This window comes from Thunnus maccoyii, chromosome 9 (genome assembly GCF_910596095.1).
Source record: "Thunnus maccoyii chromosome 9, fThuMac1.1, whole genome shotgun sequence".
NCBI lineage: Eukaryota > Metazoa > Chordata > Actinopteri > Scombriformes > Scombridae > Thunnus > Thunnus maccoyii.
Window position 1 is genome coordinate 9,259,344 of NC_056541.1, and position 16,237 is coordinate 9,275,580.

General features: G+C 41.7%; 1 protein-coding gene across 2 annotated transcripts in view; it reads right to left on the reverse strand.

Moving 5' to 3' along the window:
• Positions 1-14,193, reverse strand: part of camsap1b (calmodulin regulated spectrin-associated protein 1b) — a 28,898-nt gene extending 14,705 nt beyond the window's left edge. For both annotated transcript variants that reach the window (XM_042421380.1, XM_042421379.1), the window contains exons 1-3: positions 13,774-14,193; positions 12,024-12,190; positions 3,067-3,329 (exon numbers count right to left, since the gene is read on the reverse strand). In XM_042421380.1, the coding sequence (XP_042277314.1) occupies positions 3,067-3,329; positions 12,024-12,189 (429 nt within the window). In that variant the 5' untranslated portion in view covers position 12,190; positions 13,774-14,193. The remainder of the gene's footprint in view (positions 1-3,066; positions 3,330-12,023; positions 12,191-13,773) is intronic.
• Positions 14,194-16,237: the final 2,044 nt, after the last annotated feature.

Here is a 16,237-nt window from a genome sequence, read left to right on the forward strand (position 1 = left end):
TTTTCAAAAGGAGTTTAAGTACATAGGGCGTGTTCCTTTTAGCCTGGCGGATCTCTGTTCACGGCTGCTTTTACTCTGCCTTCATTTAAAGGATAATTCAGGTTCATTACAACACGACATTTTGTAAAACTGGCCACTGTTTCCATCGTTATTGCACAGCTGCAAACACAGTAACATTGCTAAAACCTATTTAGATGGGGTAAGGTTGTAAACAAGACAAAAGTATAGCCATAACATCAGAAACCACTTTATTTGGAAGTAAAATTGAATATGGAGTGCACCAGAAATGTTGGCTCTGATCCCCCGTTGCACCGCATTCGCAACCAACACAGCAAGTTCAGTAGGTCAAAGTTGATTCAGGATGTCAGTCAATAAACTCTGATGGATGTTTTCCAAACAATAGTTTGAGTGATTATTTTACCATTCCTCTTCATTTCCTCTATGAAATACTGTATGTTTGTTTAAAAACTGCATGTCTGACTATCTGTAGCCTATTTCTTGTCCTGTCAGACATCTTTGCATAAGTACAATGTTACAACCAAGTGATATGAAACCAAAATGATCCCTTATATGAAGGGTTAAATAAAAACTGTGTTGAAAATGTTTCTTTATACAGATACAAGAAAAAAACGGAAAAAATGTTGAGTTAAAACATGCAGAACAACAAGCAGAAGACTTGAAAAACAAAGCATGTTATTGCAGCAACATTCAGCGTGCCTCAACTTAAAAATGTGCACTAAATTGAGCAACTACATGTCGATAAGTAGTACTCAATAAATACACAACAGGGCAAATATAACAGCGTGATGTACTCTTCGATCTTTTGTTCTTTTGTCCAACACTCTCACTCTGCCCTTCATCAGCACAGCAGGGAACCCCACGGGGAACAGGGCTGCTGTTGCCCTGAGCTGTGTGTGTGTGTGTACACGTGTGTTCGCACACATACGCATTCGCAGGTTTAAGTGGACCCGAGAGGACGGCTGGATTCTTAAGGTTTTACAAGCCTCAGCTGTTGCCCCAACAAGAGTCAGACAAGGTGCAGAGGAACTGTCTGCAAGTATAGGATCTGTTACATTCACACAAAACACAGACACACACACACACACATACACAAGACAGAAAATGCAGGTTTCTATGGAAACGCCTTGTGAAGTCAGCAAACTGGAAGGGGGGGTTCCAACAGTCTATCAGAGATAAGCGCTGTCCTGTCCAGGATTTTCCATCCTCTCACCAGGCTTTGTGTCTGGATGCTTACACACAGGCCTGCGTGGATTATTTTGTCAGGCCACTAGCAGGAAATGCAGACACACATCCCAGCAGCCTGCAGAGAGGAGGCCTGCTCCTCACCGTTGCCGGTTTCCATGGCAACAAAAGGGTAGGAAGATGGCTGAGAGCGAGTGAGCCGGTTGGTGCGTGAAGTGCACTTTGTGAAAATGTGAGACATGAGATCTCATTGCCACAGAGGAGGGGGGGGGGGGGGCTCTGTGCTTCGTTCACTACGCTGTGACGTGGTGGTGTTGGTTCAGGTGACGACCTACAGGATGCGGTCTACAAACCGAGGACGTTCAGCCTGTTTAAGAGCTGATCTGTGAAAACATTACAAGCGTTACACTCGTATAATGACTACAGTAGAGGTCTACAGAGCTGAGCCATTGATTTCCGGCTTAAACACATATGTTTATATTATTTTTTTGAAGTAGAATCTACATTTTATCGAAACTAATGAATCCAACGGGGCAGAACAAGGCTGAATAAGAGGCATTTAAACTGGGCTATGAGGACAAAAGGGGAAGGTTTTCAAGCGCCAACATTCAGCAAATGCTCTTAACAGATCAAAAATGTAGGTGAGAAAATATCACAGACAATAAAATCCATTCTTAGAAGTATTAACGCAAGAGTAACCCTCTTAACCGATGTCCCTGATTACCCGCCTGCTCTGAGTAGGCTCAGGCACCAGTTATTATTAGGATTTACACTTTTTTTTATAAACTTGATATATGATATTTTCAACAAAGTAATAAACAGAGTTATTTCCACTACGTCACTCCATCATTAGTTATTTCCACAGTTGGAAACTACAGAGTTAAAGCAACGTCCTCTGATTTAAACATGAACTCTGAACACAAGATAATCCTGCTAATACAGCTTTTCTTTTTTTCTTTTGGGAAGACTTGAGTGTTTCCGTTTTCTCATTCATTTAGCTGACTGGATTTTTCATCATAATGCAACTCAGTAATCAGTGCCTGTGATCCAGCCAACATCTTGCACATGTCCACAATTTAAAAACAGAATTGTGTTGACTGCAACTGTCATTAATATTGTTACAAAAACGCCAACTTTTATAGGAGAAAGACAAACTAAGTCTGGCCAACGAAAAAAAAAAGCCCCTGTTACCATGGCACAATAACAAACACAGCACAAACTCAGTCTTCACACGACCAGCATGAGTAACAGTCAAATTCCTTTTCTTTATTTGAATAAAAGATTATAAGGGTGGAGCCAAATCATCTGGAGATTGTTCCACTGAGTTGAGCAGCAAATCATATGTTTATATTTCATTTACACACGGTGTATAATCTGAAATAAATGCAAATAACTGAAACTTCATGTCTATTCACAATATTCTAGGGGTTATTCTACACTGGATTTAAGCTTTCTCGGTGTCTCTAACGCCTGTGGTTGAGACTGATTGCACAGCTGGATAAGGATAAAAATCAATAGCCTCATCCCCTGCTTTCACTGTGGTACAATAATACATCAGAAGCAGGAAGAGGTGGGGATGTTACAGGTAATGTGCAAAGTTGTTATAGCTTCCAGCCTGGTTTCCTTCTTCTCTGACAGGCAATCTGTGCTACAAACTGTATTTTGTAAAAATGCTGCAACATTGTGGGGGGTGCCTGGTGCTGAATGTCTCTGTTAAACAACAAGCGTATAAACTATGAGCAGCAGCTTCCATTGAAATTTGTCTTTTAGTGCATATAAGATGCCAGAAAAAGAATTACCACACCCTTTTTTTCCAGGCGAATACAACCGTGTCTCTTCCTAATCTTCCCTGCATCTACTCACCATTTTGATGGGCGCGCAGGCCAGGTCTCCCTCTGTGACTGGCGTGTCGTCACTCTCCACGACGTAAATCCCCTTCCTGGACAGAGCCTGGATGACGGACAGGTGGGACTGAAGAGAAGCCGCCTGCTCCGTCTTCAGGATGAGGGCGCAGACGCGGCAGTAGAGCTCGCAGGACAGCAGCAGGCGGATGACGGGCGGCTTGATGTGTTCCTGGTCGTACTGGTCTGTGTAGAACGGGTCCCTTAAGTCCTCTGGGATATGGTCTGCAATGGAGAGGAGAGGTTAGGTGAGTTGTGAAGAAGCTTGTGCGGGTTAAACGTTCTAATTGTGACCAGGATAGAAACAGAAATAAGACAATGTGGCGCTGTATGAAGCAGGAGAATGAGGCTGACTTGAGGGGGGGAAAGTCAGCACCTTTGACCCTTGACAACTCAACAGTACCTGCCTACACCTATCAAACTTCTGCCGTGTCAACAGGCTACAGGAATGCAACAAAGCACCGCACTGTCTATGTAATATTTGTTCTGTAACAGCTTCAGTTTACTTGGAGTAAACATGAGCATTTGAAATGACAAGTCACGGCTTATTGCCTCGGGAGTACGTTGGGAAACAGATCCACGCTGAGCACAGAGCTCAGCAACAGCAGGCTTCTCACAGGGTTTTCCACAAGGATATGCAGTAGCCAGCTAAGGGGGTCCCAGGGCATGACTCTCTGCTCTCTACCCGGCAGGACCTCTCAGTTGATCGCGCACACAAACATTCATATAGAGCATGTGAGGGGTGAGATTGATATAGACAGATAGGCATGTTTGAAGCAGAGCCTAGTGGTCGTAAATGTACACACATAGCAACTTGTGAGTCAAAACTATTTTATTAGAATCAAAAATTCATATAATAAAAGTAGCTGGCTGGACTTAAACAAGTAGTCGGCTTATGGAAAGCTCTGTTCTCAGGTGACACGGTGGGTTTCTCCACCAATACTGGAGCCACAAAAACTAAAAGAAACAATGACCTACACAAGAGATTCAGTTGCTATGGATGTGAAGTCATTCTCCAAAAAATAAAAAAATCAGAGACCACAGCCATATAAGGGCATGGGACAAAGCATGCTCTATACTCTAAGGTAAACTACACACTGAAGCTTAAAATAGGTCTGGAATGATGCACAAAACCTGTCCAAAATCCTCCACTTCTCAACAAAATGGTGTGGGCAGAGAAATATCCTTGTTCCATTAAATCTGTTTTGAACTATGCCTGAGCTCCAGCAACACAGCATAAGCCGTGTGTGTGTGTTAGTGTGTGTGTGTGTGTCTGTATGTGAGTGTTCTTAGTGTCTGCTCTCTGCTCTGACTGACAGGATAAAGGGAGCCGCTCGTCAGCAATCTCCTGTTCACGAAAACAGGAAGGCAGGCGGGCAGCTTCTTCCATCGGCTGCCCGACACCGCTATACTTTGTGGGAGATAATACACTAAGCACACATACAGAATTGCAGAGGTGTCCCACTTCTTGGGGAAAACATTAAATAAAAAAAATAGAGCCTTTTTAAGTCCTATTGTGTTGCTGGGCGTCGGTTTTCTGGACATTTTTGTGGCCTTCATCACATTGTAGTGAGGGTTTGATTAGAGCTGTAATGACTAGTCAACAGACAGAAAATTAAATTGCCAACAATTTTGATAATTGGTTAAATCACTTAAATACTTTTTAAAGCATGAATGCCACAAATGATCTGGTTCCAGCCTCTAAAACCTAAATATTTACTGGTTTTCTTCGTCATCTATAAATGGTAGATTAAATGATCTTTTGGTTTGAAGATGTAAACTTAGAGGAAAATGAGATGGATATCTTTTACTAGTGTATTTGTAGACTAGATGATTATTTGTTGCAAAATTACTAATCCAATTTAATTATTAATGTGACCGTTTATTAAGTATAAGCACATTTTTGTCAGGATTAGCATTGAACAGGTTCAGTTAGTTAACATCACTGGTGGGGTTTCCTAGTTTTAACACGTTTTTCCTTTTTTTTTGTGGTTCTTCCTAAAAGGTAAGTGTTGCTCTTCTCTCTCCTGACTTTGTTTTTGTGTCTGCTCTTCTGCCTGTAAACCATTCATGTGGCGTATCACACTCTTTGTCATTAGTTGATCCAATTTAGGAAACAATAAAGAGCCTCCCTGCTATTGTAACTATGAAGATATGTGGTCATGTCAGTATAAGATTACATAAAAGGTATTCATTGAAATTGCTGTCTGCCACCATACGCATGGTGCAAATAAGAAGGTCATTGTACAGTAGCATTAATCTATTATGCATAACATCCAGTCGTGTGGGTCATTCCTGGAGAGCTGTGTCTGAGTATATAAACACACTGTAACAGTGGGAGTGATTGTGTATGAAAACAAAGGGGTCGGACCAGGGCAAGTCTTCACGTCTGACTTCATTCCACAGACATTGATGTTGCGTGGCAGCTGCCCCTCCACCCTCCCGCCACCAGGAACCAGGCTGAAAACATTTTACTAACAGGGATGGGGTGGAGCACGAGAATGAAGATGAGCTACATAAGAATCAGCCGACCATGATCAGCACAAGCTGAGGGTGAGGACTAGCAATAACCCTGCGATTATGGCAGGTGCTCGCTCTCGCCGGTGTTGTGTCTGGCTGTCTGTCGCTCAGGCTGGGAGCAGCTGTGGCACACACACAGAGGGCAGTAGGACAGGAGTGCATGTACACAAACACAGACCGTGCACGCACGATCAAAGGCTCGACATGGAAGCAAGGGGTGATGAATACATACCAGATGCACCTGAACCCGTCACCACCCCCCGCATCACGGGGTGGCCGTGTTCATATCTAATGAACTACGTCACTGAGACCGTTTACGTGACTCCGCTACGGTCTGTCACTCATTGGGTGAGTCAGGCTAGCAACTGTGCAGCATTAACAACATAGCAGACACCATATGATGAGCCATAGGGTGAAAAGCATATGGGCCTAATACATTCAGTTCCCATGGGAGGAAGATAATTGCATCTGCACCTGAGGGTTGCTTTCCTGCAGGCTGCCAAAGCTTTGGGGATACTGTATGCTTTCTGAACAGCATCTCCAACCAAGATCATCCGTGGTGCATCGTTACTGTTTGTACAGAGACGTTCTTATGCTCCATCTTTCAGTCTGCGTCATTAGCCAGAGCCTGTGATGACAGTGAACTGAGCAAGCCGATGCCATTATGCCAGTCAACCTTAATATGAACTCAGACTATATTTCAACCTAAGTAATGAATGGTAGAGGGGGTTTTGAACAAAAACACGGGAGGAAAAAACAAAACAGACAATTGCTTTGCAGCCATAACCTGGATTACCATTAAAACTCACGTTTTATTGTCATCTGTTAAATCCTTCCGTGACATCAGGAAATCTGTGTAATGACCACAGATATGTAATGACTTCAAATACAAAGGAAAGCTTGAACTGAACTCTGAAATAATGATGGATGATATGACCAGAGACACTGATGCAACTGACATGCAAAACAGTGAATTACGGGACGTGTGCATCAGATAGCAGAAATGAACACTGACCAAGCTTTACTGTTACGATAAGGAGACACCCTACTGCAAATCAAAAGGTAAACAGCAACCCTGCAGTAAAACAATGGTGGTATGCGGTCACGTTAATCCTGCTACATTTTTGACCGATGATGATTCAAACACCTGCCAACCACTCAGGATGTTCTCTGTTGCCATGTCGGAGTTTAGAGGTTAAAAATTTATTATGTGAGTGAAGGCTCTTAGAGAAAATTAGGTCAACATTCTCACACATGACAGCGTTTTTGTTTTTTTTTCCTCCTCATGGCCAATAGAAAGAAAAGCTGAACTATACTTCCTTCTAAAACAACAAGGCCTACTGTAAATCATACAGGGCCTGAATTTCAGTCCGGGTATTGCGCATAATTTGATCAATTCCCAAAAATCTAGCACTTATAATGCAGGAAATTCCCACGCACACTTTGACACTTTGAGTCACTAGACAGTGATGTCTAATAATGTCCAGCTATCGTTTGCACCAGTGTGGAATTCGGGACACTCTGGCTGGAAGCCCTGCATCTGATGGACCGACTTCCGCTGACAACACACTTGGCGCGCTCCCTCTCTCCCTCTCCCTCTCTCTCTCTCTACAAGGCTACAAGCCGCCTCTGCTGCTGCAGCATCTCTCGCTAGCATATACAGACAGGTTTCAATGATGTGAACTTGAAGGCCTGCAAACTTGAACCGCTGGCTAAAACAACGTCAACTTTAGTAACATTAATCCTCTGGAATCTCAGACAGGTAACGGTAACATTACAGTGCTGCGCCTTTTACCAGCTGATGTTACAAAACGTCAACTTTAAGTCGCCACCCGGACGGCGTTTCTCATAAAGCAGCCTTGAAAAGAAAGCACGAGGCAGACTCAGCAAAGAATGTGATCTAATGCTATTGAAATTGTACAGTTGCAGTGCGGAGGAGGAAACTAATTTGGTCGTCTGGTTAAATTCATGACAGAGATGGATTTTCCTCCTTTCAGAAAGCTGAGCAATGACACATCAAGTTATGGAAGCTACATTAATGAGAAAGGTCTGTCAGAAATGCACCAAGCTATTGCAAGAAGTACACTTGTGGAGGATGTTGACAAGGCTGCGCTAAAAAGTCCTGTGTTTTCCTTAGTGCTGAATGAGTCCACAGACATAAGTAACAGTAAGTGACTCATTATATTATGTAAGGTATATAGATGACAACAGCATTAAAACAAAATTGTCTAGGGACTCTGAAATTGTAGAGGATGTGAAGCAATTGCTGACAGAGAAGAATTTAGATGGAAATAAACTTGTACTGATGGTGCTGCTGTTATGACAGCATGCCGCCGAGGAGTCAGAGAGGAATTCAACTCAGAGTCGGTGGGTGTGCATTGCACAGCTCATCATCATGCTCTTGCTGTTAGTGACGCAGCCAGATCTGTGCAAGAGGTGAAAAAGTTTCAGCAGGATTTCAGGTCAATTTTTGTATTTTTCAGTAAATTTGCCGTCAGAAGTAACAAGCTGTATGAATTGCAGAAACAACAAATGAGCCCCAACTGAAATTCTTCAGCTCTCTTCATGGTAACAAGTTTAAACAAGCTTATTGACTTCCACACTCAAAAACCAGCTTTTGATGACATGAAGACCAAGTATGTGAGATCCTCGATAGATTAAATGCTGTTACAATGGATATTGTGTCATGATTCTCTGTTTTGGAACCAAAACAAGCTATTGTGGCAAAAACAGTCCTGTGAGAGCTTCTCTCTCTCTGGTGCAGAAAAACTTAAAAACCTACTGACACACTACTCATGTAATGTAAGTGCAGAGGACGCTCAGTCAAGAGTTTGCGATGCTGAAGTAAATCATGGTTTCCGGTGACGCTTCATGTATACTTCATGTTCCTTTCAACAGTTTGTGGAGACTGTGTTGCATGAACATTCATTCATTAGGATCTATGGTCATACCTATTGCAATTTTGTCATGTGAACTAGATTCACCACACAAAGCAGGATTAAAACCAAATTCAGAAATTCACTGAGTAATGCAAACTTCACCAATCTGATGCTCATTTCAGGGCTTGTTTGATTTGAACAGAGCTGTTATCAAGTGGAAAGAGATGAAGCAGAGGAGAGAGTACAGGTAAAGAACAGAGCATGGAGACAAGAAGGAGCCACCAAAAGAAAGACTAAAGGACACTGATGCAGCTCAAAGAGATGACCACTAAGAGAGGAGAAGCAGAAAGAGACAACCAACTACAGCATAGTTCAGAGCAGAAATCAACACCCGCCAAGTGCCAAATGAGGGTAGATTTTCCGAAATTACTCATGTTTGTCCCTATACAGTGTAGACATGCTGTTTTTTTACTTGGCACTGTTTTCACTGTATGGGACATCAGCTACTCGACATCACAGCTCTCTGCTAACCTGTCACATGCCGCCAGTCTGATGCTAGCTACCTTTAATTAAATAGCTATTAATATGTCATTATCCCAATGAAATGTGCTGAAAAGAATGTATATGCAGGGATTAAAGCAAGAAAAGATCTGTGAGCCTGAAAGTTGTCCAGTAGGAAATGTGTATAACGTATTTATAGATTAAATATTGTATGAATTTAAAACTGCTCTACACCTGAAATCAGGCACGGTGCCTGAGAATTTTAACTCCTGTATGTGAGACACAAAAGGGCAACTTACTATTTTGGCCAGTAAAAAATATGCTTGGCTAGTGGACTTTTTCCATCTACCGGTTCCCACTGCAGATGATTCAAAAAGATAATTTTGGACACTGGTTCAGAAAACCCCTTAAGCTGGAGGAGAGAGACGAAACGCAATCTGATGTAAGAATAGGACAATGTAAGACTGGTAGTTGAGCCCCCGCTGACTCATAGCATATCTAATCTTAAAACATGCCAACACTGTACCGGCTGGTCATATGAAGGACAGGAGTCTCAGTTACTACAGGACACAGGAGTGTTTTAACTAGTGTCACTATTTGACCATTTTAATTCAACTGGAGCTCCAAATTATGGTTGGTTACCTGCTAGTAGAGGAAGCACAAGAAAACAACAACATGAAGACCATTCAACACTTGTTCCACCACTGTTATGTACCCAAATAAGCTGCTTTTCCACCACATGGTACGGCTCAACTCTATTCACCTTTTTTAGTTTTTCATTGCGCAAAAGTTGTGGACAGTTCCTGCTACTTCGAGGTTCCAAGCGAGCTGAGCTGATTAAGAAGGTGACGTGAAAACACTGCAAACAACTGATTGTTCGGTCGTTTGTCTGATTCACTGTTTTCCACTGCTTCCTCTCCTCTCTCGACCGACGCCGCGCTGTCTCTCTCTCTCGCACTCTCTCTGTTTCTCTTGTCTTTTTTAAAACGAGCCAGGAAGCCGACTACAAAGTCTGACTTTACTTTTAACGTTATCAAACAAAGAGAAATGTCCTGCCCTACACTGATACTAGAGTGCTTCCTTGTTTTATGAATGAAGCAGTACACAAGTTGAAGCAGCTGCGCTATGTGTGTGTTTGACCAATCAGCGACCGTCATCCCTGCAAACCCCGCCCCAATTGAGGGAGTACTATCTGCAGTGGAAAAACTAAATGCAGAAAACTTAAGCAGAGAGTCAGGTAGAGTAGAGTAGAGCCGAGCCGGTACCATGTAGTGGAAACACGGCAATAAGCTACATTCACATTACAGACCTTAATGCTCAACTCTGATTTTTTTAGTCATATCCAGTCTTTTTGTGGTGATATGTTTTTAAGTGACATGCATCCGGCTCTGGTGTGAACACTGTTGAGGTCCTAAACTGCCACGCATGCACAGATCTAACTAAAATGTGAGTCACGTGAGTACAAGAAAAACATCAATAATGTCCTCTGTGTGACAGTCAAGTCATAAACATGGATGACACGGTTGTGCTAGCATACATGTTCAGGATTACTTGTTGTGGAGAAGTGTCTCCATAAAGGCTCAACAAATATTTATGTTGCTCTCCTCCCTGTTTATTCTTACCGAGCTGTGAGTTACAGACACTGAATAATGACGACATGAGGCAACAGGCGCAGAGAAGTGAGATGTTTAAAAAAAAACAAACACAATAATACTGATCTGATCGTTCTGACAGCAGTTGCGTGACCAGAGATCGGATATGAATAAGATCTAGGACCACATATGCAAGTTGCCAAGATCTGATATGATAAAAAAAAAAATCAGATTTGGTTTGTTCACACGTCCATGAAAAAAAAAAAAAAAAAAAAAAATCAGATCAGAGCCACTTCAGCATGTATTGTGGACGCAGCCATAAATACAACAAGCTACACTGTTTGCATTTACAGCAATTTGACAAATCTCAGTTGGAGACACAGTCGCAATAGAACACTTGAGTGTTATACTAAGATAGGTTTCTAATATTTTGCCCATCCTGTTGAGGTCACTTGGGTAGGCTGTATTAGTTTTGGCTGCATCCTTCACTAGTTTAGTTTTTTGCTAGGTGTACCTAATAAACTGCCAACAGTTTACATGCCTTCTATTACCAAACCTCAGATCCATATTAAATTAAAGCTAAGCTGCTGACAGTACTGGTGAGGACTGTACTGAAGCACAGACACAACAAGTACAGACAAAGACTCTGTACCCAGTGTAAAGAAAGTGGACTCAGCATATCAACTACTCAATAGACAATAAGCAGCGATGGTGCTGGGTTTTATTAAAGTTTTTGGTATTATAGTCACAACAGAACAAATCCTTCAGGGCAGTCCTAAAATTCATACAACTCCACTCAGCACTGAAATCTATTCAGCTCTTCTACTGTATCAACCACAGACAAGAACCATCTAGCCTTGAGGCCCACTTACTAATGCTGATACCATCTTAACAGGGAGTGTGAGTGACTGGCAGCTCAGATCAGTATTTTCCATGCTCTGAGTACAGTCTAGCAAATAAAGCCTAATCCTCACAGTGCTTGTCACTCTGCCTGATTTGGGTTCAATCTCACTGGCCATCCTACAAGAATGGAAGGATGTGGTTAAGTCAGTGAGGGAGGCTTCAGTTGCCAAGTGTCAAGAGGGAATTAGTGTTGGCTCAAGTGCACACATGCACAAATATTTTTTTTTCTTTTCTCTCGGGCTCTTGCTGTCAGTGTTTCACCACTGAAGCTCTACACATTCTGCTGAATGTTGAGAAGAGTAAACACATTGTTCCAACAACAACATCTGAAATAACTAGGAGAATAAGAAAATATGCTGCAGATTGGAGGTTCTCTTAAACTATCTTGTTGTCATAAATGTGCCACCTAACATCTAAGAGGGTAAATATATAGATATTACTTACAGGTAAGTCATGCAGCCCACTGGCGATTTAAAGAAAAAAAAAAACTCTGAGTAGTATGAATGTAAATTAAGATCACTTACCGATGCCATAGGCTTTAGCAAACAGCCACCGCAGGTTGGCAGCTATTTTTGCTCTGGCAGAGTCGTACATCTCCAACGGTACGACGTCCATTGTGCCTTCTGCAACCCCAGCCATATCCACTTTCCTCCTGGTACTGTCCCCGCCAGCACACAAATCAACATCCATCCTTAAAAAATAAAAAAACAAACACATTACAGTCACAGTTAGACTGAACATATTGCTGAGCAAGGGGAAACAGCCAAATAACAGGACATTATCATCCACAATCTGCCAAGCTGCATTTCCCCTTGGCATGACTCGTCAGTGGCTTAGAGTTCTTTTTCAATAAATATTTAATTAAAATCATCATCTGGTGTTTGTTGATTATTAAGGAAAATACTGTTTTGGATGCTGCTCCTAATCCTCCTTTTAGTGGTCAATTAGGCTTACATCTGGCGGTTGAGACATAAGTAGCAAAGTGGCATCCTTGCAGGCATGATCACATTCATTATGTCAAATGCTTGATGACAGAGTGGAGACAGTGTCTCTGCAGTATCTGGTATTGAAATGATGTACCAGTCTACCGCTGCAGAGTAAAAGATATCTGATGATGATGATGATGATCAGTGTAACATTTTCCTACTTTCCATTAATCATCACATAAGCTGCACAAGCCAAAATTACAGGCGGAAAGTAAAACACCTGAGGAATCTTGCTGATAGCTGATAAACTACTCCATCACACTGATTTACAGCCTCAATGTTTAAGGTTGCCCAATCCAGACTTACAACTACAGGCAAATGTTCATTTGGTGTCAGGGACCTAAACTCTTGAACAGCTTCTCTGTTAAGATTTGTTTTGCTACCTCAGTAACTATCTAAAACTAATATTTATAAACTTGCATTTGAGTATTAAGTGTTTTTTGGGGTGTTATGTATCTTGCACTCATTTATTTTGTTCATCATATTCTATGTACAGTCCTAATCATTTATGTTGTTATTGTTTAGGCATGTTTTTTGTCAGTTCTCATGTGAAGCTTGGTAATTTTGTTTTTAAAAGTGTTATACAAATACAGATTATTAGTATTTCTTAACAAAAAAAGACTGTATGCAGTAAGTTTCCAGGCAGTGCCCATATCAAATTCAGTACACTTTCACTTTCAACACCAAGCTGATGTCTTGCTGTCTCATTTCCATCCCACTACCACTCTCACCACTGTTTTGTGAGGCTTAAAACACACTGGACAAGCCGTCTTACTTAACATTTGAAGTACCTAAACATTGTGCAACATGTCCTACGCAGCATTTTTAATGGCATAAATTATAATATGATCACGATTTAACATTAGAGGACAAACAAGTGCATGCACCTGCTAATACATATTGTAATACTAGTTAAGGTCTGAGCATATCACCTTTATTTCGCCAGAAAAATACAGTTACCTTGGTAACCTTAATGTTAAATTACCTGTAGCATTAACTCAACGTTACCACCTCACCATTATGTTAACAGCAACGGCCCAATGCTGGCTTGTTAGACAAGCCAGGTAATTGCTAATTAACTAGATTAGCTTTAATTATGACTTCTGTATGCTGATGCTGTGATAACCCCATTAACCAGGGAATTACCGTTAGTTGACAGGGTACAACATTTGCATTTGGTTAGCTAAGCGGCCAAGCATGCAAATGTACAGCGGCTAACCGTTAGCTGCTAGTGTGTACTGCATTCATCGGCCCAGTGAATGACGTTAGCTAGCTGGCAAGACATTACCTTGAAAGGTGTGGTGTATTTCCAAGTCACCCTTCAGTTCCGTCGGGGAAAACAGTTAACCAAGGACCTGCCTCGCTTTACAGTGGCCTGCTGTGTGGGAAATAACGTTACACCAGCAGCAGCGACGCATCATAGCCAGCTAATAATGCTAGCAGGGAGGCGGCGGGTCTGGAAGGTCTCCTCCCAGCAACAAGCGCCGATTCGCGGCCTGTGTGACAACAGCTCCACGGCAGACTTCCAGCTGAAACTAATGCCAGGCAAAAAAACAAAAGGGGAGGGTTCTCCAAACAAGAAACGCGACGTACAGAGGCTCTTCCGATCAAAAATCTACCTCTGTGTCAGCCGCCTCATGTTAGACAGCTCTTATTCACAGCGGTGTGTTCGCGCTCTGCCCAAAGAAACGTAATTATCATCCCAGCCTGCGTGAAGGCAACCACTGCGCATGCGTGATTACTTTCCAGACTGTTATTGGTAATACGTGTGATAACCATAACAGTCAAATTCACCACTCCACTACATTTCAGAGGGAAATATTGCACTTTTCTACTCCACTACATTTATTCGACAGCTTTAGTTACTTTTCAGATTAATATTTGACACAATGGATAATATAACAAGCTTAAAATACAAAATTTAGGGAATTGACTTAAACCACAAGCATATCCATTTGAACCCTCTTGAATTATTACTTTATTCCAGTGTGAATTGAAAAGGTTCACAATTTTTCAAGTCTGCCTTAGAACAACAGTCAGGAGCCCAATTGAACTTTGAAATAGGTTTTTCTTGCTCTATTCATTCCTGTTCATACTGACCATTAGAAGATCAATTCATAATACCCCTACAATGTAAGTGACGGTTCCTCCCTCTGTGCAAAAATGTATGTAAAAGTTTATCTGAAGCTAATATGACACTTCAGTCATCCAAATGAGTCAAATCAAGCAGATATCTTTCAGTGTGTCTGAATGTGTCCAACATCTCTCTGCAAAGAGAAAAAACTGAAAAAGCATCTCAAAGAAGAATTACTGAGTTTAAGCTCAAATCCCTGATTGTGAAAGTTCAATCCAAACACTTGTCCTTTAACAAAAGTACCTTTGAACCGGTGTTTTGAAAATACTTTTCAATGAAGCTTTGTTTTGTTGTTTAGTCGTCCCTGTTTGGTTAAAAGTGATAGGCAATTTGGAGCTATTAGCTGTCAAAAGGTGTAATAAACCTTTTATTTCTCCAGCACTTAAGACAGACTTGAAAAAATGTGAACCTATCCTTTGATATATATACAGTTTGTCTATGTACATGTTTTTGTTATTGTATTCTTGTGTTGCCTTTGTGACATTGACCAATGGTGTCATCTAGTGGTGAACAGTGGTATCAGAAGCATTTCAGTAGTAGCCAACACTGTAGGGGTGCCAACACTGATTTGTACAGTGGTGGAAGAAGTACTGAGATCTTTTACTTAAGTAAAAGTACATAAGAAAAATGTACTAAAAGTAATCATTATGCAAAATGGCCCAATGTTATATTTATCACACATGTATATATATGATTTGAAAATTAAAATTGATTCATTGTTGTGTACATGTAAGCAGCATTTTTATGTTGTCAACACCTTACACTGTTGAATTGTCTAATCTAAATATACCGATGTATATAATGCATTGGTATATTTATAATGCATCTATACACCAATCATCCATAACATTATAATCACCTTCCTAATATTGTGTAGGTCCCCCTTGTGCCCCTAAAACAGCTCTGACTTGTCAATGCATGGAGTTCAAAAGACCTCTGAAGGTGTCCTCTGGTATCTGGCACCAAGACGTTAGCAGCAGATCCTTTAAGTCCTGTAAGCTGAAAGGTGGGGCCTCCATGGATTGGATGCTCGATCGGATTGAGATCTGGGGAATTTGGAGGCTAAGACAACACCTTGAACTCTTTGTCATGTTCCTCAAACCATTCCTGAACAATTTTTGCAGTGTGGCAGGCTGCATTATCCTGCTGGAAGAGGCCACTGCCATCAGGGAATACCGTTGCCATGAAGGGATATACTTGATCTGCAACAATGTTTAGGTAGGTGGTACATGTCAAAGTAACATCCACGTGAATGCCAGGACACAAGGTTTCCAAGTAGAACATTGCTCAGAGCATCACGCTACTTCTTCTGGCTTGTCTTCTTCCCATAGTGCATCTTGTTGCCATCTCTTCCCCAGGTAAATGATGTACACGCACCAGGCCATCCATATGATGTAAAAGAAAACGTGATTCATCAGACCAGGCCACCGTCTTCCATTGCTTCATGGTCCGATTCTGACGCTCACATGCCCATTGTAGGCACTTTCAGCGGTGGACAGGGGTCAGCATGGGCACTCTGACCAGTCTGTGGCTACACAGCCCCATATGCAGCAAGCTGCAATGTACTGTTTTCTGACACCTCTCTACCATAGCAACCTGTGCTATAGCAGCTCTTCTG